We start from the raw sequence: 26,437 nt of genomic DNA, 5'->3' as shown, positions 1-26,437 counted from the left end.
ATTGGGCCCAGATCGCTTGATGTGCACCACAGGACGTTTGGAAAAAGAGCCACATGGAATAGCATCTCCATGAGGCAGATTCCATGTGGACACATATATCTGCCTGGATTAATCCCCCTCTGCTGCATGGGGGCCTTGGAGCGCCCACAGAATTCCCCTGTGAGGGAGCTGGAAGCCTGCAGCAGTGAAGATGATTGATTTTGGGGAGGAAGTAGGAAAAGACACATCTTCAAAACACTGTTTTGGAGGGAAGTGGATGGTGGGTCATCCCTAGGACTCAAAGCACATGAGTGACACTGCAGGGAATAATTTTCAAGACATCATGTTTGAGGGGAAAACATCTTATTTTCCAAGGGGCCTAGTGGGAAGTTCTTATAAAACCCAAACATTAAATAAAAATTCAGTTTTTGAATGTCCTGAAATTGTCCCTGTGGATCAGCATAGTTGGATTTTGAAACAGGGATGTCAGACAGGAAGTGGGGTTGTGGAGCAGGAAAAAATTTGAAAAGAAAACAAACCCCTCCAACAAACAAAGGCAGGGAGACGTTGCCTTGTGTTTCAAAAAAAAAAAAAATTTCTGAGCAACAGCAACAGCTGGATATTTGCTGCTTGGGCAATCACCATGGTTTTAAAATGAAACCTTGATAAAGCACCCGAGACTTGGGTAACAACTTATTTTTGCAGTTTGACTGATGCAACCATGTTGGTCAATCCTCCTTTGAGCTCATTGCCTGCAATGGCTGTTTGATCAGCAGAGGTGGGAGAAAACAGGGAGTTCTTGTCCTCTGCTGCAGCATGGAAATTGTGGGTGGCCTTTGGAGCAGGTTGGGTACAGCCATGTCACCACGATGGATGTGAGGTCAGGGCAAGCTGCTCCTCCGGCTGGAAAAGCTGCTATGTGCTGGTGAAACCCTTGGAAATCTCAGCATCCGTGCCCTGGAACATTGGAGCAGTTGGGTGCTGGGTGTGAAATAGAAACTGGGGTGCTCTGGGTGAAAACTGTGAGTCTCAGGTTTTAGTTTTTATATTTTTCACATTCTGAGCTGCTTCAGTGTGTGGGTCTGGGCTCCACACGAGGGGATGCTGAGCTCTCTGCACAGAGCAGAGACAAAACAATTCCTGCTCCAGCTGGGCACCAAGGACAAATGATCCAAACCTCAGCCCAGGAGCACAAACAGCGTGGGCTGGAGAGAGAAAAACAAGCAGGGTGGGACTGCCTGGGGTAAAGCTGGAATGGGACAATGAACTCCAAGGTGCCAATGGAGCAGAACTGATCCCAGGGAGAGCCCCCGGGAGCGCTCGTGCATTTTGGGGCCATTTTGGTTCATTTGGGTGCAGCCCTGGCTGGGCTCTGGTGCTGCCCAAGGTGGATCCATGGAGGAGATCCTTTGAATAAATCCCTACTTGAACTCTGTCCAGCCTCTGTTCTAGGTCAGCCTTCAGAAGGCATCATTTCTGGTAAAGAGATGAAGTGTCTCTGGTGCCTCAAGCATAAAGAAATAGCTGAAGTGATTTTTCAGGAATACAGCTTTGGAAGGAGGTGGTAATTAGGGTAGTAGTTAAATCCCAAGACATTTCTTGGGTTCTGAATATATGTCACACCTGGGGAAAATGGTCTGGCATGGCCAGCAGAGAGCCCTGCCAGCCTCTAGAAGGACAGTTCCTTGTGCTGATGCATGTGTTTGCTGGGAATAATATATCAGGAATTGGCCTCCCTTTCCTGACAATCCTGTGACTGCAATGACTATTGACAGCAACAACCTCAACTCAGTCATTAACTCTAAACCCGGTCCAGAGTGTGACCATTTGATCTTAAATGTTTTCCAGTGGGGAAACCATGGTGTGAGGGATGTTGGTTTGTGATCTCCACCCTGGGTGTTTGTGCTGAAGCCTTAAAGAGGAAACAGAGGTGAAGAAGCTGGGAAACCAGTGCTGTGCCCAGAAGGGCCTCTCCCAGCCATGGCATCCTGTGTGCTGCCATTCCACATGGGAAGGGTTTTGAGAGCTTTTAGGCTTTTCCCTGGCTCAGAGTTTAAATTCCAGCTAAGTTCTTCCCTCTCAGATAAAGCCTGCTCCCACTGATAGGTCTGGTATTTTAAATCTGCTACAGGAAAATAAAAAGGTCTTGGCAGAGCTAAATCTGTTAAATATCTTTATATCCTTCACTAGAATTCCTGATAACCAGAACCCTGTTTAGGGACTACAGCCTTGTAGGGGATCAACAGGCAAAAGGTGAATGTGTAATAAGGAGAGCAAGCGTTTCTAAGATCAAGGAAACCACTTTTTCCTGTGGAAGGAGCAGGAAGAGATGGCACATACATTGCTCTGTTCTTTTGTGTTACCCTTCCCGGGTGTATCAAGCAGGTGGAGGAGGAAAAAGGGGCTGCATCCCGACCTTTAGGAGCTTGAATACACCAAGTGTCGAGCGCTGAAATGCGAGTGGTGCCTGGTTTAGGATCTCAGACAGACAATAAATGCTGCCATCTGCTGCCCCAAGCAGGCTGCACACCGCCGGGCCAGCATCGCATCACACACGGCAGTGCTTCCACACCGGGCCCGTGAAATCCTGCTCCTTGGATTATCCAGTGGGTTACACTGGGCTCAATAAATCCTGCTCCTTGGATTATCCAATGGGTTACAACAGGTTTGTCAAATCCTGCTCCTTGGATTATCCAGTGGGTTACACTGGGCTCATTAAATCCTGCTCCTTGGATTATCCAGTGGGTTCCCTGCACGCCTGCTGCAGGAAGAAGCACTGACATCAGAGAGAGTTGAGCTGCCCTGCTAATGGAATGCTACAGAAGGGAAAGTGGAGTTTACACTGCACTCTCCTTGTGCTTTGATGACTTTACTTGTTGTTTCTGTTAGGGCAGATAAGGAGATTTTTCCCCTCATGCAATGGAAAGGTGAGAAGAAAGCAGAGAGCTGGATTGGTTGTCAAAGGCCGTTCTGAGTTTGGAAGAATTCTGATCACAAGATGCAGGTACCACAGAAGTCATCACTTCAAAGACTTTTTTTCTTTTTATATTGTAAATAAATCCTGTATTAAATACAAAATTGTGGGAAAGTAAAAACCAATGGACAGAACACATTTGTGAGAGTCACCAGCAGACTGGCTTGTCTTGCTAAATTGTCTGGACAGGTTCTAACATGGAGTGGGGAGGGGAAGGGGGACACAGGGGAGATGTGTGTGCTCTGTGCACAGGGAATTCTTTGCCCGCTGTTTAAGGTACAGAAATTGGGACAGATTCATGGGGACCCTGAGAGCCCTGTGCTGGCACTGGCATCAGCCAGGAAGAACAGGAGAGTGGCAGACTCCACAGCCAGGATGTCAGCAAGGCTTTGTGAGCTTTGCTTTTGGTGCTTGTTCCTTTTCTGTTTTAGGTGCTGACCCTGTCCCAGGTCCTGCCAGGGAGGGAGCTGTGCTTGATGAGGTCAGGGGAGAGCTCACAACTGGATGTTGCATTCCTTGTAAAATGGATTAATGTTCCTTATCTTGTCCTCGCTCTGGCAAATGCTCCATTTCCCTAAGTAGCATTAGGACATCACACTTGCCCTGGTCATGAATTATCTCCCTGGGGGCCTGACACTGCTCACAGGAGTGACACAGGCCAAGGGTGGCTCATCTTCCTGGCTCTTGGGGGTGCACACTGGACTCTTGAAAGTCTTGGAGTGTTTTCAGCTGAGAATCATAAGACCTTTACAGAGAGCAAATGGGTTAAAAGTGGGAGAGAGAAACTTTTGCCTTCCCTTTAACTCTTGGATACAGCACAAATTATAATTCCTCTGTAATTATCTAAAGATCAAAAAATGTTCTGACATGAGAGATCAGAACAGTTGCATTGTGAGAGGGGGACTGGGAACATACGGAGGTCCTGACAGCCAGAGGAACGTTGGGTTCCCACACAGCCTGGTGTGAGCAGAGCAGGGAGCAGCTGGGAGGGAGAATTTTGGGAGAGGTAGGCTCACTGCCCAAGCTCTTAGCATGGAAGATTTATCACCTGGGGGACTTTCTCCTCTTCCATGCTAGAGGAGACAAGGAGGGGTTTGGAGAAGTGGCACAAAATGTTGGTGTAATAAATGCATTAATAGCAGAGCTCAAACAGAGAATGCAGGGTAGCACCTACACTGCCCACAGCACTGTGGTGCCCACAGAGCCAAGGGAGCCTCCATCCATGTGGATGCCATGTCCTGACAAGTTTGCCAGCCACACTGGATCAGTTCTCCTGTGACTGGCTTGGAGCTTGTTCAAGCAGTTCAATTACTGATCCCCATTACTGGAGCATGCAAACCTCTCATGAGCTTGGATCCATGCTCAGCCCAGAGAGTGCTTTTATCCTCATTGTGCTGGAGATAGAGTGAGCCTAAATGACTTCCACAGGAGAGGCTGGAAATCAGTAGGAGAGCAGGAATCTAGAACTGCAATTCTTAATCATCGTGCTGCTTCAGATGAAAGTGTTACAGCTGGAGAATGAAAAAAGGCTCTATCGTTTTCCTGTGGGCACACAGTGCGGGCCAAGCAAGCCTGAGCTGACATTTCAAAGACCTTTTGTTTTTCAAGTGGGTTCCTTCCATCTGGGAAAATGCTCTATTATCTTGTGGGAGGGAGGCAGCAACTTGCCTCAGAAATGGCTTGATTCTGTAGCCAGTTTGTTAGATGTTGGTCCAGACATTGTTTGGATGTCAGTCCAGACCAAGGAGAGTGGATCTGACCAATGTGTTTACTTTGCCACCTGCTTTGCACCGAGAAAAGCACATAAGCAAATTCAAATGTTTTGAATGCTTTTATGTGTGCATTTATTTTGCAGAAGAACTGTGTCCCAGATGATACTCAGAGAGGGAGCTCTCCCCAGACTGTGTTAAAAGCAGAAGAACTGAGGATTCTTTTCAATGAGGGTATTTACATTCTGTTACAAAAGAAACACTGGGAGTATTTCACAGGCATACTCGGAAAAGAAGTCATCAGTAGTTGCACACTATCTCGGTGCTCTTTAATTTGGTCTGTGTCAGAGAGATCTCGAAGTGAAGAATAACATTTGCAGATGCTTGGGCAGTTCATGAACTGCTGAGGCTGCCCAGAGGTTGTAGGAAGTTAATGATGCAGGACAAAGCCTGCTCAGATCCAAACTGCAGGAAGCACAGACCTGCTGCTCTCCCATCTCCTTCCTTCTCTCTGGAGGCATGAGCCTTGCAGCAGCTTTTTTTGCCCCACTTCAGGTGCTGTTTTCTATCTCCCATGTCTTGTGGGGCAGCCAAACCCTGACCTGGAACTGTTTCCCACTGCATTAATGCCTGTCCTCATCTGGAGCTGAGGAGAGGGAGAGTCCTTGGAGTGCAGAGACACCTGAACAAGGAGTTCCCAACAAACATTGTCAGGAGGCTGCTTAAAGACTTCTTGCTCTGCTGTTGAGATGGAGGCTAATCTGATCTAGGACAGAACTCCCTAGGCTAGAAAAGAGAACACTGAGTTCAAGTTCAGCCTGGCTGGGTGGCAGGAAGAGCAGCATTATCAATGTCAGGATTTAACCAGGGTATCCAGGCTTTTTCAAAAATGCCGTAGAGGCTGTGGTTCAGCCAACACAGGAGAGCTGTGTGACAGAGCTCTGATAATCACAGCCTGCCTCATGCTGAGCTCGTCAGCACTGACTCAGGAGGTAAAATGTTCCCAGTGTTGCCCCTTGGGTGTTGGGAGCCTTCCAGCTGGGAAGCACGCTGGGAGTCTGAAGAGCTGTGCTGCAGCAGGCATGTCTGGCAGATGGAGATGGATTCCCCCACTGGTCTATCTGTTAGATCTGGCCACTTCAGGGCATTTTGTTTCTTGGCACTTGCTTTCTCTGTTTTGAGTCTTACCAGTCATTTTCTTCTTCAAAGTAACATATGGAAATGGTTTGGGATCTGCCCATAGCAAACTGGTTCTGCACTGGGGACTATTTCACACAGCTGACGTCAGCCAGACCGAACCCTCCACACGCCACCTCTCAGGGTCCACGGGGGTTCTGAGCCCATGACTCACGCTGGGCTTAGAGCAGGAAGTTCAAGCACTGTCTTTCAGGCTTTTTGAATCATATAAATTCTTTGCTCTGTTTCTTTATAACTTTCATGTAGCAAAATTACACATTTTACACTGTAAAACTCACCCAGAGGCTCAGGCTCCCTGGCAAACACTGCACTGCTGAAGGACAAGTGTCCTTCTGTCCCTGCATGCAGGTACACCGAAGAGTCACACTGAAAACTGTCAAGATCCAGAGTTTGACCTGGAACCCAGATGTCCTTAAGTAATCTGTTGTTAAAAGAGAATATATTTTTGTGTGTTTGGGTTTCTAATCTATGGCTCTTCCTATGAATCACTGTGTGGTGCTGTGAACCAAGGTGTGCAGCAGTAAGAGAGGATTATTTTCAGTGCTAGTTAAAGCTTAAACAAAATACAAGGAGCCATGCCCAAAGGATACAGTGTGAACTCTACCTCTGGCACCTCATGGTCCACAGAGAGCTCACAGGTTTTAATTCCACTGATTTTCTGATGTAGATTTCAGGTCTGTTTGGGATAATGGCAGCTTCTGTTTGTAGATGAAACCTTTTTGTACCACTAAAACTTCTTCTTTCCCCATTCACTTGACGCCAAGACAGTGCACGTGCTGCAGTCACTGATCAGGAGTGTTCCAGGTTGTCCTCTGCCCCTTTGAAACCCGATTTGTACCTCAAGGGTGATGGGCATGCCTGACTTAACACCTAAATCTGTGTGTGTGTGACAAAACTACCGGCTGCTTCAATCTGCCACTTTTTATTCATTTGGTTTCAACCCCAGAGGCTGTTCCAGGACTGTGGCGCCTCCCAGAACATGGTCCTGAGTTGGGTGGTACCTTCAGTGGAAGCCCCTGGCACTGCAGATCCTGTGCAGCACCTCAGCTCCCCACAGGCACTGTTGATTTGTCTGCCACTGACCTTTCAAGCAGCTCTTTCTGTTCCACGCACGCAGCAGGGGTGGGTGACGTCTGTGCTCTTATTTCTCACCTTGCCTCACACACTCTTTCCCCCTGAGCTCTCCTCTGCTCTCCAGCAGCCACAGCCCTGGGCAGCAGATTGCTCCATCAGAAACTGATGCATGAAGTAGTTTGAAATCAAAGTTGTGGGAATAGCGCTGACGGTAATGCGAGTTATTTACTCAGGAGTGTTTAATTAGATGGTTAAGACCAGGATCTGACTTTAATTCAGACCAGACCAAATGGAACAGGGCTTTGTTTGCTTCTAATTTCCCTTACGTCTTCGGTGGTGTGAGAATTAACACACAGGGACGTAGGAGCATCAGCATATGGAAGTGTGATTTCATTTTGAGAGACCAACCAGTGCTGACTCACCAGGGGAAGCTGTGTCCAGTGCCTTCACAAGACTCCTCCTGGAAGCTGGTTCTGTTCCCCTCCTCGCTCTCCTGGCTCCAGGACTCCAGCAGGGATCACATCAAGCACAACAGGAATACTTGTTTCCCTAAGAAAGAGGATGTTGCAGAACAGGTTTTACACATGGGCAGAGCTTTGCTCCAGATGGGATCTATCCCAAAACAGCACCGGGACTTGTCCAGACAAGGAGTGAGATGTGACACTAGCAGGCAGCTCATAAAGAAAAAAGGGGAGGTAAAAAACTGAGAAAGAAAGGTGTAGGTGGGAATGCAGATTACTTTTTGTGGTGTTCAGAAATTTCCAGTGGTTTGAGCTACAGAAGGAACTGTTCTGTAACCAGGTGAGCAAGTAATTTGGTATTTCGACGCCATACTCTGACAGTTTCACAAATATTAATTACTCTTATTTATATTTCTTGTAAAAGTACCAGCTTTGAGCTGAATGTCAGAAAATCCTGGACCCTGGCTTCTAATTAACCTGGATCAGACAGAAGTTATCGAAGATTTGGGGAATGTAAGCTCAGGGGCTGGACTGGGTCTGTCAGAATTGCAGGTTCAAGATCTTCACCCAAGTTATTACCCTTTATTTCTTTAATATAAGAGCTAATAAACAAGAAACTCGTCAGCAGGTAGTTCCTGATGGCTTGCGTGTCACTGCACAAACACCACCATCTTCTTATATAAAAATATACATTAAACTGTTGCTGTTGAGAGTCGTTTTCACTGTACCTTACGTGATTCTCCCGTATGAGTTAAGTACAAGTGAGTGCTGGCTGAAATGATGTAACATTAGAGTAAAAACCTGAGTTACACTCTGTGTTGCAAGACCAGCAAATGCACAGTTCAGGGCTAGTTTTTAGGGATTATTTCTCCTTCCTAAACCCAGAGATGGGCTCTGCCTGTGCCAGCACAATCCAGATATAAAAATCATTAAAAAAAATTCTTACAGCTTGGAATAGACAAAGTGAATGGAGTCAAAGGGCATATCTCAGCTATAAAGACACATGAAATAATTCCTACGCGGATTTACATTGATTATAGTGAAATCTTTGCCAAACTTGAATATCATTTATTTCCCTCCACCTATAACAATCTCTGATTTTTTAACCGGGTCCTTTCCAGGTGAGTCGGTGTGGAGCTGATGCCCTGGTGGATCCCACTGCCCTCAGGGGATCCCACTCCTCCCGACCATTCCTGCTCCCCTCAGGGGATCCCTCTCCCCTCAGTCATTCCCTTTCCCCTCAGGGTTTCCCACTCCTCTCTGCCATTCCTTTTCACCTCAGGGTATCCCCCTCCCCTCAGCCATTCCCACTCCCCTCAGGGTTCCCCACTCCCCTCAGCCATTCCCTCTCCCCTCAGGGTTCTCCACTCCCCTCAGCCATTCCCTCTCCCCTCAGGGTTCTCCACTCCCCTCAGCCATTCCCTCTCCCCTCAGGGTTCTCCACTCCCCTCAGCCATTCCCTCTCCCCTCAGGGTATCCCACTTCCCTCAGCCATTCCCTCTCCCCTCAGGGTATCCCCCTCCCCTCAGCCATTCCCTCTCCCCTCAGGGTATCCCACTCCCCTCAGCCATTCCCTCTCTCCTCAGCCATTCCCACTCCCCTCAGCCATTCCCTCTCCCCTCAGGGTTCTCCACTCCCCTCAGCCATTCCCTCTCCCCTCAGGGTATCCCACTTCCCTCAGCCATTCCCTCTCCCCTCAGGGTATCCCGCGCCCCTCAGCGGACCCCACACCCCACCCCGTTCCCGCCAGCCCCGCGCCCTTAAAGCCGCCAAGCTCCTCCCGCGCCGCTCCCCGGCCTGTGCCCGCGCCCCGCCCGCCGTTGCCCCTTTAAGGTTACCGCGGCGACGGGCCCGGGCGAGAGCGAGGCGCATTGACGTCAGGGCGGGCGGGGCCCGTCCGGCCGGTCGGTTTCCGGTGCCGCCGCTGCAGCGAGGCCGCGGCCGGGCCGGGACGGGCGGGGGGTCCCGGCGGAGCCGCCGCAGGTGAGCGGGGCAGGGGCAGCGGCCGGGCGGCCCCGGGGCGGCGGCGGGGCCGGGGGCCACGAGAGCCGGGCGGGACGGGCGCGGAGCGGGAGGCTGCGGCCTTGGGGCGGGGCCGGCCCGGCGCGGCGGAGGGAGCGGAGCCGGGGCCGCGGCTCTGGGGGTGCTGTGAGGGCAGCGGCGCCTTCTCGGGCCGGTGTCCGAGGGGCCCCCGCGGGCTGTGGGCCGAGCCCCGCGGCGCTGCCGGGCCTTTGTGCCGGCTGTGCCCCCGCGGCTCCGTCCCCGCCCCGGCGGTACCGGGTCGGTGCTGCCGGGTCTGAAGCGGCCGCAGCCCCGCGCTGCGTGAGGGACGGGCTGGGCTGGGCTGGGAGGGGCAGCCACGCCTTGGGGAGCTCGGGGAAGCTTTGGGGACGTGCAGAAAGAATGGCTTGTAGGAATAAATCCCGGAGTTTTCATTTTGCCCGTGATGCCGCATTTCCTGCAGCGCTCCTGCCCTCCTGGCGTGGCCGTGGCCGCTCACGGAACCACCGGGCTCGGTTAATTAGCGCTGACCTTCACCGTGCGGGCTGGCCAAACAAAAGGAGTCACTGGAGAACTTCTCGTGGCTTTCTCAGCCCGTGGGGAGGCCACGCTTTGTGTTTATGCAACGCACAGTACACGTGTGTGTGTGTCCGTCCTTGAGCAGGGATTAAGCGTGACAATCACGACACCTGCGTGAAGTGTTGGTAATTCCATATTAAATCCAAGCCTTCTGTAATCTCCAGCAGCAGAATTCAGAGGGGCACGTTGTTCTGTTGTCTCTGTGCCCTGGGTTTTCCTGCTCAGCCTCAGCAGGATAAAACCCATGATGTGACTTCAGTGACTTGTCATTTCTCAAAATTCTTTTGACTGAATCCATTTTTTCCCTTTCAAAAGCTGATCCCGGGATCAACATATCTTTCTGCATATAAATAAGGTGTTGCCACACTCCCTGTAGCAGGTAACTTTCTTTATATTTCATCCAAAAATGCCCTGAGAAATTATTTCCTGTTTCTTTAACTCTTACAGTGTCAATTTTCTTATGAAAAAAATGACATGAAATGTGTGTCTATATACATATACACGTAAAAAATATATCTAAAATGGTTTTACAACCCTGTGGTGGGCCAAGCCAGGCTAGATGCTAAGCACCCATCAAAACTGCTCCACCACTGCCCTCTTCAACTCAACAGCAGAAGGAAAATATAAGGAAAGGCTCCTGGACTGAGATAAGGGAGAGGTCACTTACCACTTGCCATTGTGGGCAAAACAGACTCCACTCGGGGAAACTGGTAATAAATGAAACTAATTAAATTGTAGTAGGATAGTGAGAAATAAAGCCAAATCTTACAAACATCTTCCTGGTCCTCTCCCTTCTCTCCAGCTGTAACTTTACTCCTGTTGTTCTCTGCCTCCCCTCACCTCAGAGGATGAGGATTGCAGTCAGTTCCTTACATGTTGTCTCTGCTGCTCCATCCTGCACACCTCCCCCATGGGAGACAGTTCTCCATGGACTTCTCCAGCATGAGTCCTTCCTGCAGGCTGCTCTCCAGCCTGGTTTCCTTTCCATGGTCACAACTCCTGCCAGAAAACCACCCCAGCACAGGATTCCTGTGGGATCACACTCTGCATTCACCTGCTCCAGTGTGGGGTCCTCCATGGGGTGTAGGTGGGTCTCTGCTCCCCTCAGGATCTCCAGGGGCTGTCAGTGGATCTCCTCTCCCCCATTAACCTCCAGGGGCTGTGGGTGGATCTCTGCTCCCCCTGGACCTCCCTGGGCTGCAGGGCACAGCTGCCTCACCGTGGTCTGTATCACAGGCTGCCAGGAAATCCATGCTCCAGGGCCTGGAGCACCTCCTGCACTGACCCTGGGGACTGCAGGGCTGTTTTTCCCATTGATTGCCACTCCTCTGTCTGGCTGAAGTAGCCGTTTCTCCTCCCTCGTTAAATACATTGTCCCAGAGGCTCTGCCACTGTCACTGACGGGCCCAGCCTCGGCCAGTGGCAGTTTCATGTCGGAGCTGTCTGGCATTGGCTCTGTTGGACATGGAGGAAGCAGCCAGAAGCTTCTCACAGAACCCCCCTGTACCCCATGCTACCAAATTCTGGAAGTAGAAACCCAGTACAAACTTGAAAGGGGAGAATAATTTGCTTAAGAATATTTTTCAAAGTATCATAGCTGAAGTCTTTAGAAAACCTGGCATCATAACAGATGTTTAAAGCTGTACTCTTCATTATTTACAGTTGAAGAGGTATTTTTGGGATTGCAGTGTACCCATGAAATAAGTGATGAGGTATGAGCAGGTTTAAATTACGCAGGAGCTTTTTAGGAGCGATGCCTGTAATCCATAACTTCCGTTAGCAAACTCTGCCCTGGCATTTTGGCTTTGGCTTCAACCTGAGCATGTTTCACTTCCAAATGCCAGTCATGCTTGGCCTCTCACATTTCCAGCTCCCACCCACCTCTCTGCTGGCCACTGTCCATCCCCATGACCCCACACAGACCACGCAGCTCCCGACAGGAGCCTCCAGTCCTACAAAATCCTCAGTTCAAGCGGCAGGAAGTTCAGGTGGGATCTTCCCTGACTTGGAGCACTCACAGGGCTTGAGTTGTTGAAGCTTTCTCAGCTTTTCCTTTTCTGCCTGTGGCTGTAGAGTCCTCAGAGTTTTTTTTTCTGATTTCTTTCCAGGTGCTAAATAAGTTCCCAGCATTTTCTTTAGCTTAGTTACTGCTCGGGTAGGTAAAGGTGTTTTTTTGCTGTGGTATCAGTAAGATAATGCAACATAACTTTGTTTTAGGTAGCAGCATCTTTGTTTCCAGTAGTTATTTATTACTTAACCTTCTCCTTATGTTCCTTTCAGCCATGGCAGCTTCCAGCAGCAGCAGCAGTGAGGAGGAGCGGAGCCTTCGGGAATGTGAACTTTACATCCAAAAACACAACATCCAGCAGCTGCTGAAGGATTGCATTGTGCAGTTATGCACAGTGAGACCTGAAAGACCCATGGGATTCATCAGAGAGTACTTTGAGAGATTGGAGAAGGTAAAAACACAGAATGGGAGGAAAGGAGGGTGGAACAACTTATATTTGAATGTATCTTTGTCATTTAGGGGCTGAGCTGCAGATTTGACCAGTTGTGTTGACTGTTTGCAATTGCTGCTTTTGGAAAACAGATCCTGTTTTCCAGTATTTGTGCACCCCTGTCATACCAAAGCCTGTAGGACAGAACATAAGGTGACAAGGAGACTTATCCAGCTGGGATAGAGGTGTGATCTCAGCCCAGTGCTTACTCATGGAAGCTGGTACACAGCACACATGGGAGTGTGTGGAGCTGGAGAACTCTGGAGATTGACCTTGCTGGATGTTGTTGAGGGCGTTGGGATTCTTATATTGATTTCCAGTAATGTGGCTAGAGCACAGAAGTGGTGCCAGTGGTATTATCTAGACCTGGATGAAGACAAATGGAAGTATTTGCATTGCAGATCTCTGGAAGAGCAAGCCTGTTTCTGCCTTCTCTTGGGAGTTCAGTGTTGCTGTCCCTCTTGTCCCTGAGGTCCCTTTGGTGTTTTTGTTGTTGTTGGAAGCATTCTGGGATCTTGGGAATGGAAAGCATTCTGAGTTGAAACAGTGATTTTACACTCTTCTGACCTGTGAATTTTATATATTGAAATCTAAGCAGGTAGGAAAAGGAGCTGCAGTGGAAATGGGAAGATTAAAGGCTTGTGCAGAGGAAAGGTTGGATGCAACTGTACTCAGAACATGGAATTAGTAAATAATGCAGCTGTGACCTTGTGCAGCACTTGTTTGCAGTTGATGCTCTCAGTACTTCTATAGGGCAGTTAGATATTTATTGGTGGTTTTTTTTTACTTTGTTCTAGTGAGTTACTAATTGCTGATATAATGAAGAAGGAAATTAACATTGGAGATCATAAATATGTCTTGTGGAAATTGTATTTTAATGGAAGTATTCAGGATAAATGCTAGAAAATGACCAAGGAATGCAGACTACCTGCTATAACTCGTAATTGATTTGGGGAACATTTTGCTTATGAAATTAAGAGCTCTGATATTTTTTTTTTTTTTAGTGTATCAGCAGCAAAGCAGTAAATAATGAGGTTCTTAAAAATCCCTTGTCCTTGCCTGTTACAATGACTCCTTCCCCTCCTTGGATTCTTGAGTTTTGAAGTACTGCTAGGCTGGGAATTTTGAAACATCATCACAGGTATCTACAGACAAAATTTTCCCAAGTAAACCACATTACTGTGCTTAGAATAAATCCTAAACCAATCCATATGTGGGGATGTAAAATGGGATTATTTGGGTGCTTTTGTGCAGTGGATTTATGGTCAACATGCAGTATTTAGGAACTTGATTTGTTTTTTACCAAGATCACAAGTCCAGCTCTGAATTTGATGACATGAATGTTGGAATTGAATAAGTTGATGATTTTTTTCTGGTGCACATTGGCTGGCTGTGTACTCGATCAGCCTACACTGAAGCTGAAAATAAAATTGGTTAGGTAATGTTTTTTTCCTTTAAATTGCTCTCACAGTTTTGGTCAGGGTCTTTTCTCATGGTTTCCAAGTGCCCTCTAGTGCAGCTGTAGCTACAAGTGAAACTGGAGCATTTTTTTGTTGCCTCCTAGAGTTTAAAACTTGCTGCAGCTTCCTCTGCCTGGTTTCCCCACTCAGCTGGGCTGAGTTTACCCAGGCACTGTGGGACCTGCACAACTCTCAGGTAACAGAGCAGTGAACATCCTGTGCTGGGCAGGAAACTCCTGACATCCCTGTCTGGAGAGCACAAATGCTCAGTAAAGTTATTAACCACCTCCAACCCAATCCTCAGCTCTGCTACAGCAAAAATGCCTGCAACTCATTCTGCTTCAGCTCCCAAAATCATGTCTTTTACACCTGTAATAAAGCAGAGCAACTTTTCAATGTGCTTTCTGAATTTTCCTGCCTCTGAGTGTATCTCAAACCTGAGTTTTTTTTTAATAAGATTGATTTTTGAAGGAACACCATTGAAAACTGAAGTGAGCTTGCTATTTTCTCTCTCATTCTCTTGACAAGCCATCTCTTCCACTGCACACAAACAGAGCTGATTCACTGTCATGTTATTAAAATATGTTGAAGAAATTTAAACATGCTTTAGAATTTCTCTTTAGAAACATTAAAATTGCTGCCTCTGAGGTGGTTACAGCTACTATAGGAATTCAAATGTCCTCTTCTGGGTTATGAAAGCTGTTAGATGAATCTAATTACTACTCATTGATTGTAGAAATTGTTTTATTTTATCTGTTTGTGGTGTGCTAAGGCCTTTGTTCTCTTTCCTGTGCAAACAGGTGTGATAATACCAATACCTGCTAAAAGCTGTAACAGTTCCCCAGTGCTGGGCTGTGTTATGCAGCTTGATGTGGAAATTTAATGTAGAGATCATTATTGCAGCCTGCCAGGTGAATCCTGGCTGTTGCACATGGCTGTCCTCTGGAATAAATGCATGCTTGAAATATTGTGTGTGATGCAGTTATGTGCACATCAGGCTTTAGAGAAGGCTGGAATTAGGAAGTGTGATGGACATGTAGTCAGTGTCCCTGTTCCCCACCACCTGCCCTGCTCAGATACCTGAATATATGAATATTTTCCCATTTTCCTAAGTGTTTCTTTTGCAAAACAAGCTAGTTTAGGAGGATATACTGTGCAGTTGTGAATTTATGGCAGAGCTTTTTAAAAAATGGTTTTATAGCTTCTGAATGTTTGGGGTTTTTTAAATCTAATATTAAAAAAAATACTAATTAACCAGAGGAAGTTAAGACTCTGTTTGGTGCAATGACAATTAGCAGGTTTTACAGTGTACACCATAATTCTAAAATTGTGAAGGTCTTTTTCAGTAGCTGGTAGACTTCAATCTGAGTTTGTGAAGTGTTATCACTTCAGTATTACTTGGAATAATTGAAATGGACTTAAAAAACCATTTGTTATTTGTCAGGAAAAATGAGGCTTGCAGTTCATGGCTGACACTGGAAACTGAACTGCCTCACCAGGTGAAAGACCAGATCAACACTTGGATGTAATAAATAGATTATTCCTAAATATTTCTCTGATCCTGGGAATGTTTTTACTGATGAGTACAGAACAAACTGAGTGTCTTTATCCATGATAAGTTTAATGTGAGGAGCCTCTAGACTTGAACAAACATGTTTTCCTCATGAATGCTGGCTAAAAACAAAGGTATCTGTAAATAACAACTGTCACCCTTTCTTTAGGTCCTGCTGTAATTTTTCTCTGATCTATTGGTTTAGTAAATGGGGGTTTAGTGTCAGAAATTCTAAAGGTGTCTATTAAAAAGATGAGAACTGAGATTATAGGATCTTGTGGCACAGGGTTGGCTGGCAATGTGTAATATGAATATCTGGAGATTTATAGTTTAGTTGATGTAGTGATGTTTGGAGCTGATGATCTTGGAGGTCTTTTTTGACCTCATTGTATGGTTCTCTTCTCATTCTATGGTTCTGTTTTGTCTCAGGGTGAATCTTCTTGGTGAGTATGTATGGACTATTTAGAATAACTGGTGTGTTATTCAAATTAGTACATTATTTTACCCACCTGTAACTTGTTTCTGTGCCCATCCCCTACTTATTGTTCTAAAAATAAAGTATTAATATTAAATTTTGGGTCAGACAGAAGTTACCAGTTATAATTTTTTGTGTTAGTGCAGTGTCTCTTTCCCTGAGTGGGACATTGCCCTGAGGAGTCTCTTGAAGAGTGTTTTGATAACAACTCCCTCACTAAATGCTGCTGAAGTGCTTCAATCTTTGATCACAATATTTAATATTTTATGTAATACTGGAAAAAAACCAGAGGCTGGTGTTCACTTATTTAAAAAGTGCTTTTTTTAATGGATTAAGTATTTTGTATATGAACAAGCATGTTCTGTGGTTGATGGTGAGGCAGTTTACACCAAACACTTATTACTGCTCAGGCTATTTTTAATTTCATCTCTGTTGAGACTTGTTCCGCTAAAACCAGAGGACAGAAATGAGTTTTAAATACATTTTGCTCCCATGGCTGGGATATGTGACACCATTTTATCAATGGGCAAGGAGCAGGAAGTGAAACGTGAGGCCGTGGAACTCGGCTCTGGGAGAGGGGCAATGGAAACTCCCAGGAATGGCGATCCCACGGCCCTTCCCTCAGGCTGGTCTTGTTATCCAGAGCCTCTGCCCAGCTGGGATCAAGGACACTGGGACAAACCCAGCTTTTACAAGGCCTGGAGCTCTGGGAGAACAGATGAGTCCTTGTTCTTTTACAGAATGTCCCAAACTCCTGGTTCTTAATGCTGGGAAAGTCATTTGAGCTTTATGATGTCAGTGCTCTGACTCTAGGGTTGGCTGCTTTGTTTTTTAATCTGATTTTAGTTGATTGGGGTGAATCTTTTGAAGAATCAAATTTCTGTGTGTCAAATTAATTAGAATTTGTGTCATTGTAAGTACCCTGCTCTTCTACAGTATCACTACAACACTATAAGTAACTGAAGGAAATAAGGAAAACGGGTAACCTTATGCAAGGTTTGCATGTGATTTGCATAAAAAATCCCACTTTGGCCTCCAGCATCCTTCCTCCAGCCCTTTTGAAAGCAGTGTTCATGTTTCTTTCTCCCAAAATAAATGTTGGTTAATGAGTATCAAGTTGGTCCATGACTCAACCTCTTTCAAAAGCTTCTCATGTAGCATGGATTTCTGAGGAATTGCTCCTCTATCTTTCAGCTCCAAAAAGGCTTTAATACCTCGCAGCTGAGGGGAGGAATTGGGGGTTTGCAGCTGGGGAAGTGCCTTCAGCATTTGTGGAATGTCCTCATCACCTGTTGAATACACTGGCAGAAACCAGAATCAACTTGTTCACACCAATAGTTTAATAAATGAAGAATAACTCAATAAAATAAACACCATTGTGATGTGACTGGTAGGAATGAAAGGCACATCTACCACGTGTTTTGAAAGGCCTTTGATCTCAGATGCTGCAGTCTCCTGTTTGCCTTAATGTGGGAATAATGGTACACAGGAAACTCCCTGGTGTTGGCAGGCTGGGCTGGAACATGATACATCGCTGCTTTTTTTTCCCCTTTGGATTATGTGACACAAATATGTCTTCCTTCCTGTTTAGGAGGAAACAAAGCAGTTGTTGAATCAGCTGAAGTCTGGTTCTCGCTCGGACTCCCGGGAGGATGAGATCTCCCCTCCTCCCCCCCTCAACCCTGTGGTAAAATACCGATCGCGACGTGGGGCCATCAGTGCAGAAGTCTACACAGAAGAGGATGCTGCCTCTTATGTTAGAAAGGTGCTCTGACTCTTAAACCTTGCTCAAAATTATATCCACAATCCAAGAGTTTTATCTGAACCCACCTTCTATCCAGGTGGATAAATAACACCAAGCTCCTGGAGCCTGTTATGTCCTAATTGCTGTAAAAAGCAGACCTGTGTTTGTCTGATTAACTGGAGGACAGAATAACCCAAACTGCAATTAAACCATTCATGCATTACTTAGACCTGTTCCCTTTGAAGTCATGTATATTTAGATGTGCATATATTTAGGTATATATAATGTGCTTCCAGTTATTTGGCAGCTGCAACAACATTTGGCCTAATGACAGAGCAGGCTTGCTGCTGTTCCCAGGAAAGCACAGGTTGAACAGATATTCATCCTCCTGCAAAAAAACTTACAAACTGAGCATGGAATTATGCTTTTCAGTTACATAAAATAATACAAGTTTATATTTTCCTTGTGTTCAAACTGTCTGTAAACATTTACTATATTTGGGGTTGTATTTATAGTGCTTGGAAGAAAATTGAAAAACTCAGCCAGTGTTTTGTAGCAATGTAAGTTGTTTATTTACCATGGGAAATGTAGAAATTTTTCATGAGAAAAATTAACCATTTGCTTTCTCTGATTCTCTCCTAGGTTATTCCAAAAGATTATAAAACCATGGCTGCTTTGGCAAAGGCAATTGAGAAGAATGTGCTGTTTACCCATCTCGATGATAATGAGAGGAGGTAGGAGGAAATCTTTGTGCGGTTAAGGTTTGTGGAAGGGCAGAGTTCAGAAGAGCTAAATGTGTCACAAATGTGCAGTGACTCTGCAGTGGTCAGTGGAAGCACAGAGAGCTCCAGGAGCAGTGCTGATGGGTTGGGGATACAGATGTGGGGAGTTGTGCAGGTTTTTGTCTGATTTTGGTGTCCTCTCCTTCAGTGACATCTTTGATGCGATGTTCCCTGTCACTTACATCGCAGGAGAGACTGTCATCCAGCAAGGCAAGTGACACTGTTTTCTCAGGGGACTCATTTGGGGATGAGGAGCTGGCTCTGGCCTAGTGCTCTTAGTTTGTCTTTATTTTTTAATATAAAAGCAGGCTCGCTGCAGCCACACAATTCCCTGAAGCACTTCATACTGAAGCGAGGAGTTGGAGCCACTGGAGGAGGATGAGGCTTCCTTGAAAAGATTATCTGTTGGGAATATTGTCCCTTGATGACTGGAAATCAGAGATGTTATGTTAATTTATGGATCTGGTTGGCCTTTCCAGGAATCCTGGAATTGCTGCTGATCTCCTGGGTACCAGTAGATGTCCCCTTTCATGGGGCTGAGAGGAGTGTGGAATCAGCAAAATGTGATGTTTCACCCTGCAAACTGCAAAAATTTGCCAACCTTGTTGGAGTCTAAACATCAAAGTTGGCAGAGATGCCAGTTCTTTCTTGGTATATTCAGTTTAGTATATATTCAATTTTTTTTCCTCTTCTTTAGGTGATGAAGGTGATAACTTCTATGTTGTTGATCAAGGAGAAATGGATGTAAGCATTCCTGGTAGTTTATTAATGATATGTTTATTCCTAGAAGAAGAGTACTCTGATATTTGTAGGCCTCTACTACAGACCATGCCTTTAGCAGCTTTTCTCATTTTAAGTTCTTACTTATAGAAGTTTGTTTTGCTTCTTAACAGCTCAGTCTGGTTGCACAGACTGAGTTTGAAAATGAAGGATTTGGACACAATACAGATGTTTTAGGCATGCAGGGTGGAGTTGAGGCGTGGGGGAGGCTTTAAGAGCAACCAAACTTTTATTTTCCAGCCCAGCTCATTCATAGCTCTTTATGACACAGACCTTGTTGAGATGTTATTTCTCAGGAGTCTGTGTAGAGTATGTGCATTAGATGTAGAAGAGAATCCCTTTGGCAACAAAAATTCACATTGTACTGGGGTTGGCAGCATTGATAAAACCCTGAAATGATCAATCTTAGTGCAGATGTGAGGATTTCCTTGTACTCCCAAGGGAATAGAGAGCAGCAGGAAGCTGAGGGGTGTCTGACCATGCTCTGCCTTGCAGGTTTACGTGAACAGTGAGTGGGCCACCAGTGTGGGTGAGGGTGGGAGCTTTGGAGAGCTCGCCCTCATCTACGGCACCCCCCGAGCTGCCACCGTCAAAGCCAAGACCAACGTCAAGCTGTGGGGCATTGACAGGGACAGCTACAGAAGGATCCTGATGGCAAGTATCCCTCAAAACCTGGATTTATGATTTGGGGGTCATGTATGCTGAGTACCTGTCCTTCTGCCTGTCCTTTGCTGGAGTTATTTATTCCAAATCCTGCTGTCTCTTCAGTAATCAGAAAGCTGATTACTCAACGTGCATTTCTCAGGCACAGGGCAAGGGGGAATCTTGCATTAGTGAGCAAAACAGTGCCAGTACTGAACTGAGCTGAGAGTGTAATAAGGCTGCAATAAATGCTGAATACTTCAGGAATGTTGCTCAACTGGAATATTACTGAGAGAACTCAATTTCAAAACATTTCATCTTGTGGGTTTGGGGTCTGTGAGACAGAACACTGTGTGTCTGGTTAAATTTGTTTGTGTCTGGAATTTTATTTAGAGTAGAAAGAAAACTTACTTTGTGTCCTTTCTTTTTTTTTTTTTTTTTTATAGGGAAATACTTTGAGAAAGAGAAATATGTACGAGAAATTCCTTAGTAAAGTATCTATATTGGGTAAGTGAGAAGATTTTTGTTCTGGAGTGGAATCAATTGCCACATTGTAATGAAGCTGTTACCCAGCATTATGATGATTACAGGCTGTTGTGGTAACCCATCACAGCTGCTTCTCTGCATCAATCCAAAAGAACCCTAATTCAGGTCTTGATCACTGATGCACAAATACAGCCAGAAATACACTGACCTCTGTATAAATACAGAGCCAAAGGTGTAATTTGTGCCTTGGGAAGACACCCTAGTAATGAACTCTTAACTCTGCAGAATCTCTGGACAAGTGGGAGCGTCTCACTGTGGCTGATGCCTTGGAACCGGTACAGTTTGAGGATGGGCAGAAGATTGTGGTCCAGGGAGAGCCAGGGGATGAGTTCTTCATTATCTTGGAGGTAAGCAAGCTCAAAATTAAAAGCTCAGAATGTGACTTTTTTTTTATTGTGTCCCTAAGCAGACACTTGGAAAGGAACAAAACATAAGAATGTATTTCCAGAGAATCACTAAAGAAATATCATCTTGCTGGACATGCAGTAACTTGGATTTAGTTTTGCTCTTTTCACAAAAGAAACTTTTGAAAAAAGCGAAAAAGCAAAACTTTTTCCCTCCATCCAGGGAAGTTCCAAGTTTCTGACTGCAAGCAGTTTATCTTTCTGAGAGTAGAAACCTCTAGATAGCTGGTAATGTCTCACTAGCGTTCCGTCTGATGGTTTGTGTTTTTTCTAGGCTTTTTGCTAGTCATACTATAATATTACTACTGTTATGAGGAAAACCAGGAAGAAGTCACTGCTGTAGATATGTAAATGTTCAAGATGTTTAATGCTTAGAGAGGAGAGGAGCAGTTGCTCTTATACAGCAGTTAGGTGAACTGTGCAAGGACTGTGAAGTGTTTTTTTAACTGAGGTATCCTAACAGTTATTTCTGCAAAGCAGCTGACTCTGTGTGAAATTCAGTGTTTGGAATGATGCTGGAGGTTGCAGTTGTTTGACTGCTGTCATTTATTGAAGGGCACAGCTGCAGTGTTACAGCGCCGCTCAGAAAATGAGGAATTTGTGGAAGTGGGCAGACTGGGACCTTCTGATTACTTTGGTGAGTTATGTTGTGACAACTGTGGCTACAGACACCACTGTCACCATTTTGTCTGTGCTGTGTCAGTGGTAGAGATGAGATGGATTTGCTTAATTGCTGTTTTGGACTCCTGGGGTTGCTCTCAGTGTCGGGTGAGTATCAGAGTCACTCAGGTGTGCACACGAGGTGTGATTGTTCCACAGTACTTTATTGTAAAAGATTATTTGGCCTGACCTCCCTGCCCTGAGCAGAGCTAAATTTTTAAATGACATCATATTCTTCAAGGCTGTGTCCACTTGAGTTTCCTATGTCTCCAGGGATGGAGATCCTACAGCCTCTCTGGGCAATTTCTTTCTCTGTCTAACCAGCCTTGTGCAGAGGTTTTTTCCTTCATGCCTGACAAGAATTTCCTGTTCTGCAGCCTGTAGCTTTCTCTCTGTCTTTGCCTGTGCAGCCTGGGTTTGTCTGTGTAGTCACTCATTACACAGCTGAAGACAGGAGTAAGATAAGAAAATTCCTTCCTTGGCCTTCTGGTCTCCAGGTCAGAAAGGAACCTGGTCAGAACCTGCTCTTTAATGGTTAAATACAGACCTCTCCCTCTCAAAGCCCCTAACATTTTTCTCATGTTTTGGGTAGTTCCCCTCTTTCCTCTTGCTAAAACCTTTTGGTTGTCCAGGTATTCAGCTGTAGATGATGTAAGCAGCAAATCCTCTGTTGCAAGGCCTGAATTGGGATGGACTTGAGTGCATGGGCTCTGCCCAAATGCCTGCTTGGCTCAGGATCTAGGACTAGTCTTCATTCTGTGTCATTTAATATTTTCTAATATTTCCCTCTGTGTTCTCTTGAGTTTCCCACTCCAAAACGAAATATTATTACAGTCATTGTGTTCAGGTGCTGCAGACCTTTCCTTCAGGGGTTTGACTTTCTCTTAGAGCCTCCTTATTCTTTAGCAAGCCTCTCTTTTGGAGGCTGCTGAGTTCAGGAGTTTAAATTGGGCACAGAGGAAAAGTTTTCCTCATTCCTTTTAAACATCCCTTCTGATAATGCAGGCAGAAGTGTTCTCCGAGGAGCAGAGTTCTTTCATCAGTCCTGAACATGGAAAGAACTCAAGTCTGAACCCAAGCAAACAAAACCCCAGAGTTGCTGCTCTGGTTCCTTCCATGCTTGTTACAGGAATGTAAGGCGTTGTTTCTGTTGCTGATAACAGGGGCTTGTTGGAAACTTCATTTCCAAACATGTTGTTCAGCAGTTGAAACAAAGCTTTTGGCATGTTTGTGCAAAACTTAAGAAATGGGATCCATTGGGACTTCAAAATGCTCCTTTTGCACTGCCCCATGACAAAGTCGGAGTTGCGATTCTGGCCAGCAGTGGGTCAGAGGCTTCTGTCTGGTTCATGAATGTTTTATTTGTTTACTTCAAAACCATGCTCTTGTTGTCCCAAGTTTCCTAGAAACACCAGAATTGAGCAGTACTATTGGAAAAATAACTACTTGTTGGCTAGGAAAATTACACTGTAAATTGAAGCATGACTTTCCTCAAAGAGATGCAGTACTGAAAAATTTTTGGGCTTTTTTTTCAGAGCGACTTGAATGTGGACAGGCTTTTAGTAACAAAATCATCGAGTAGTTTTTTTTTTTTTTTAAACTACCTTCACAGTTGCTTTTAATGTAATTGCTTAGGTACTTGTTCTGAGCAGTGCTAAAGCCTGAATTACTTTCTCTGCAATTTATGGTGAAGAAGGGTCATTTCTTTGCTTCTTTTTCCCACTGGTTGGTAACTCTGCTGCCTTTTTCTGCTGTCCCAGGTGAGATTGCTCTGCTGATGAACCGTCCTCGTGCTGCCACCGTCGTGGCTCGTGGTCCCTTGAAATGTGTGAAGTTGGACCGGCCCCGGTTCGAGCGTGTGCTGGGCCCCTGCTCGGATATCCTCAAGAGGAACATCCAGCAGTACAACAGTTTTGTATCACTGTCTGTCTGAAACCTTCCTCCCTGTCCAAGCCATGCTTCACAAATGCAGACTGCTTTCTTCCCCTTGTGCAGAGCCACATCGCCACTGGCATTTGCAGCTTCCTGTCCAGTTAAAAAAAAAAAAAAAGAAAAAAAAAAGGAAAAAAAAAAAAAAAGAAAAAAAAAGGAAAAAAAAATAAACTGCTTATCATGGCACTGTCATTAATTTAGAGCATATTATTTCTGTGCTCTCAGTCCCATTAAATTAATAGAAAAAGTTCAGTGGAGGGGTTTGCTTCTCTCTGTGCACCAGTGTCCAACTCGGGCCAGGGCAGCCTTGCTTCAGCGAGGGAGAGACTTCCTGGCACCACGCCATTGCCATAGAGTGAGGAGGTGACAGCAAAGGGGGAAAAAAAAGTTCTTTTAAAGGTGTTTCTCAAATTATTGGACAGATTTTAAGGCTGTGGTAATCACCTGCTGTATTTCTTTTTACATGAGAGCTACCCTTGTACTTGAGCTTCTTGGGACTTGGGGTTTTCTGGGTTTTGTTTTCATTTTCTAGGTACTGTAATCCTAGGTTCAGTCGTGAGGCATCAGCTGCTAAGAAAGCCACAGTTGGAATTTACCAATATAATTGTTCCTGTGTCTGCTGGTTTAAGATTGCTTAGTTCTGTTCTTGTCAAGTGTAAATCAAAAGCTTTCCAGGTTAATAGTTCTGGTGAACTACTTCAGCTGTTGATCCATTTGCTGACTTGCTGCAGCTGATCTCTTTCACTTGTTCTTTCTCCAGCCATAGATTTGCCATTTAAAACTCTTCCTGTTCCAATGGCCAGAACCAAATGCTACATGAAATGCCTGGCTGTGGTCTCTAGTACATAGATTGGTGTAAGAATGGTGCAGCTGTCCAGCTGTTAGTACTGTTGGAGTGCTTAGATTGGTGTAGAAGTCAAAAGCAAACATTTGATTTTCCCTGTGATTTGTTTTGTTAATCCTCAGTTGACTTTTAAAACATCACCATGAGTTCAAGTGGCCCTTTGTTACCAGGGAGAATAAATGCTGAGTGTTTTGGCCAGTATCAGTTGCAGGTGACAAGATTGCTGGTCTGTAGAGCTCTGTTATTCTTGGTAGAGGATGTGAGGCAAAAAAACTGAATGTTTGAACTTTCCTGCAACACTGAGTTGTTTTAAGTTTTTAGAGCTGTCAGTTCATCATTTTAAAAATGGTTCACTATAAATCTAGTTCAAAGCCAAAAGGTGCATTTTCTTTTCTTGCTTATGGAATTTCCACCACACTTACTTAATCCTTTTTTTTTCCCCAAGTTCAATCTGTTGCGGAGTCTTAAATGTATTTCAGTATTTCCCAGCTTTGTGTTCCATTACTCTGTGCTCACCAAGACTTCCCAAAAGTTTTTACTGAATTCCACGGTTCAATAATTGTAGGCAATTTTTAAGGTTTCCTTTCAACTGTAATTTATATCAAGTAGCATAGGTTCGTATGTGGGAGTGACAGCAAGCATTTGTTGTGCAACTACTTTAATGATGGAGCCCTCATTTTATTTCCTTTCTGGGGTGGAGTGGATGCAAAGCCAACATTTTTCCAGGCATGGAGAGAATCAGGAAGAGTCTGCTAATTCATGCAGAATAATACTGAGGGTATCAAGCCTTTACAAAAGGTTTCAGGGTATTTCTGAAACTGCAATCCCAGGAAGGGGATTGAAATGCTTGTGGTTTGAGTTCTCTATTCAGGAGATGTTGAATAGAGGATTTCTGCCAGAGTCCTTAAGGAATAAGCAAATGCTACCTTTTTTTTTTGTTATTTTTTTCTTCCCTTTTTTTTTTTTTTGAGTAAAACTTTTTTTCTTAAGTTTTGACTCTGCAGGTTTTTTCTTCATATGTGTTTTGTGTTTGTTACATTAAAGCGCCAAAAACTGTGTAAACCAGTTAGAGCTCCACAAAAAAATGCACATTTTTTTTATATAAGGCTTTCTAATCAAGTTTCACTACTGCATCTTTTTAGCTTGCTGTTTACTCCCTTTTGTAGTTTTACCTACAAGATTTTAAGATAAATCAGCTAAGTCTGAGTTAAATATTAAACACAGTTATAGCTTTACCTTTGTGTGCAATTTCAATATGTTTGAAACCACAATTGGCATAGTTTTGCCTTAGCTAACATTCAGGGCTTTAGAAGTAATTTTTGCTAGTCTATCTTCAGCAAATTGATGAAGTCTATTGCCCTAGGAAGCTATAGTCAACCAGAGGACCATTTTTGTATTGTTACCTGACTCTATAAGTCTGATTTACTGTATGTGCTAATATATTATATTATATTCCTTTTGTTATAGATTGTCCTAATGGCAGGTAAAGCAATAAAATGATTTAAATTCTTAAATGCAATCAGCCTCTTTTATTTTATTCCCTACCCCTACATTGTGTTTTCCTTTGGCTTTAGAGGATGTGTTATGAATGAGGCAGCAGAAAATAAGCAGCTTAATGGATTAGCTTGGTGTAAACTCCAGAGGGGTGAGCTCAGGTCCTGGCTTCCCTCTGGAGCCTGGGGAGAGCTCAGTCTGCACGTGCCAGCCTGGGAATTCCTCTGCCTTGAACCTGTGTCCTGTTTGGCTCCTGGCAACTTTGATCTCTCCCAAGGTGTTCATTCCCAGCCCAGCCATGAGTTTTGGAGCTCACGTAAGTTGGCTGCTCCCATCTCTGTGACCCCTTAATGAGCAGGTGATGGATAATCATTAATAAGTTGTGGTGGGAAATGGAAAAGGATTTTCAGCTGTGCTGAAGAAGGAAAAATGAAGAGTGACCTGAAGCAGCTCAGACTTGGATGTGTTTTACATCCAGCTCCAAGAAAGCTGAGTCACCCAGCTTTGAAGGTCCAGTAAGAATGTATCTGTCATGTAAAGCAGAATAAAAGAAGAACCCTGTTAGTGTACCAGCCATTTAAGTATCTGTGGATTAGTTTCTTTCACCTGCTCTCCCTTTCCCAATCCCCTCCACTAAAAAAAACAGGCTG

The 26,437-nt window shown here is 45.0% G+C and overlaps 1 protein-coding gene and 1 long non-coding RNA gene across 3 annotated transcripts; one reads left to right on the top strand and one right to left on the bottom strand.

Moving 5' to 3' along the window:
• Positions 1-2,139: 2,139 nt before the first annotated feature.
• LOC115497667 (uncharacterized) lies at positions 2,140-9,356 on the bottom strand. Its single transcript, XR_012058553.1, has 3 exons — positions 9,233-9,356; positions 7,356-7,482; positions 2,140-7,068 (listed from the first exon to the last, which is right to left on the bottom strand). It is a non-coding gene; the product is annotated as an uncharacterized lncRNA (long non-coding RNA).
• Positions 9,245-25,807, top strand: PRKAR1A (protein kinase cAMP-dependent type I regulatory subunit alpha). Of its 2 annotated transcripts, XM_030287533.4 has the most exons (12): positions 9,248-9,377; positions 10,290-10,353; positions 12,255-12,433; positions 17,551-17,724; positions 18,346-18,437; positions 18,634-18,695; positions 19,183-19,229; positions 19,761-19,919; positions 20,354-20,414; positions 20,679-20,800; positions 21,413-21,494; positions 23,278-25,807. In XM_030287533.4, the coding sequence occupies exons 3-12, from the start codon at positions 12,257-12,259 to the stop codon at positions 23,448-23,450; spliced, it is 1,149 nt and encodes a 382-aa protein (XP_030143393.1). In that variant the 5' UTR covers positions 9,248-9,377; positions 10,290-10,353; positions 12,255-12,256; the 3' UTR covers positions 23,451-25,807. The 2 variants fall into 2 exon arrangements, with proteins under 2 accessions (XP_030143394.1, XP_030143393.1); XM_030287534.4 differs by lacking the exon at positions 10,290-10,353 and having other exon boundaries at positions 9,245-9,377.
• The last annotated feature ends 630 nt before the right edge of the window (positions 25,808-26,437 follow it).

Source organism: Taeniopygia guttata, chromosome 18, assembly GCF_048771995.1.
Source record: "Taeniopygia guttata chromosome 18, bTaeGut7.mat, whole genome shotgun sequence".
NCBI classification, from domain to species: Eukaryota; Metazoa; Chordata; class Aves; order Passeriformes; family Estrildidae; genus Taeniopygia; species Taeniopygia guttata.
This window is presented reverse-complemented; position numbering and strand designations above follow the sequence as displayed.

Bases quoted from the DNA above. Each gene is read 5' to 3' on its own strand.
- PRKAR1A (XM_030287534.4), top strand. From the start codon at position 12,257: ATGGCAGCTTCCAGCAGCAGCAGCAGTGAGGAGGAGCGGAGCCTTCGG. The intron at 19,230-19,760 runs GTAAGCATTCCT...TCTGCCTTGCAG, and splicing joins TTGATCAAGGAGAAATGGAT to GTTTACGTGAACAGTGAGTG. The intron at 19,920-20,353 runs GCAAGTATCCCT...TTTTTTTTATAG, and splicing joins GCTACAGAAGGATCCTGATG to GGAAATACTTTGAGAAAGAG.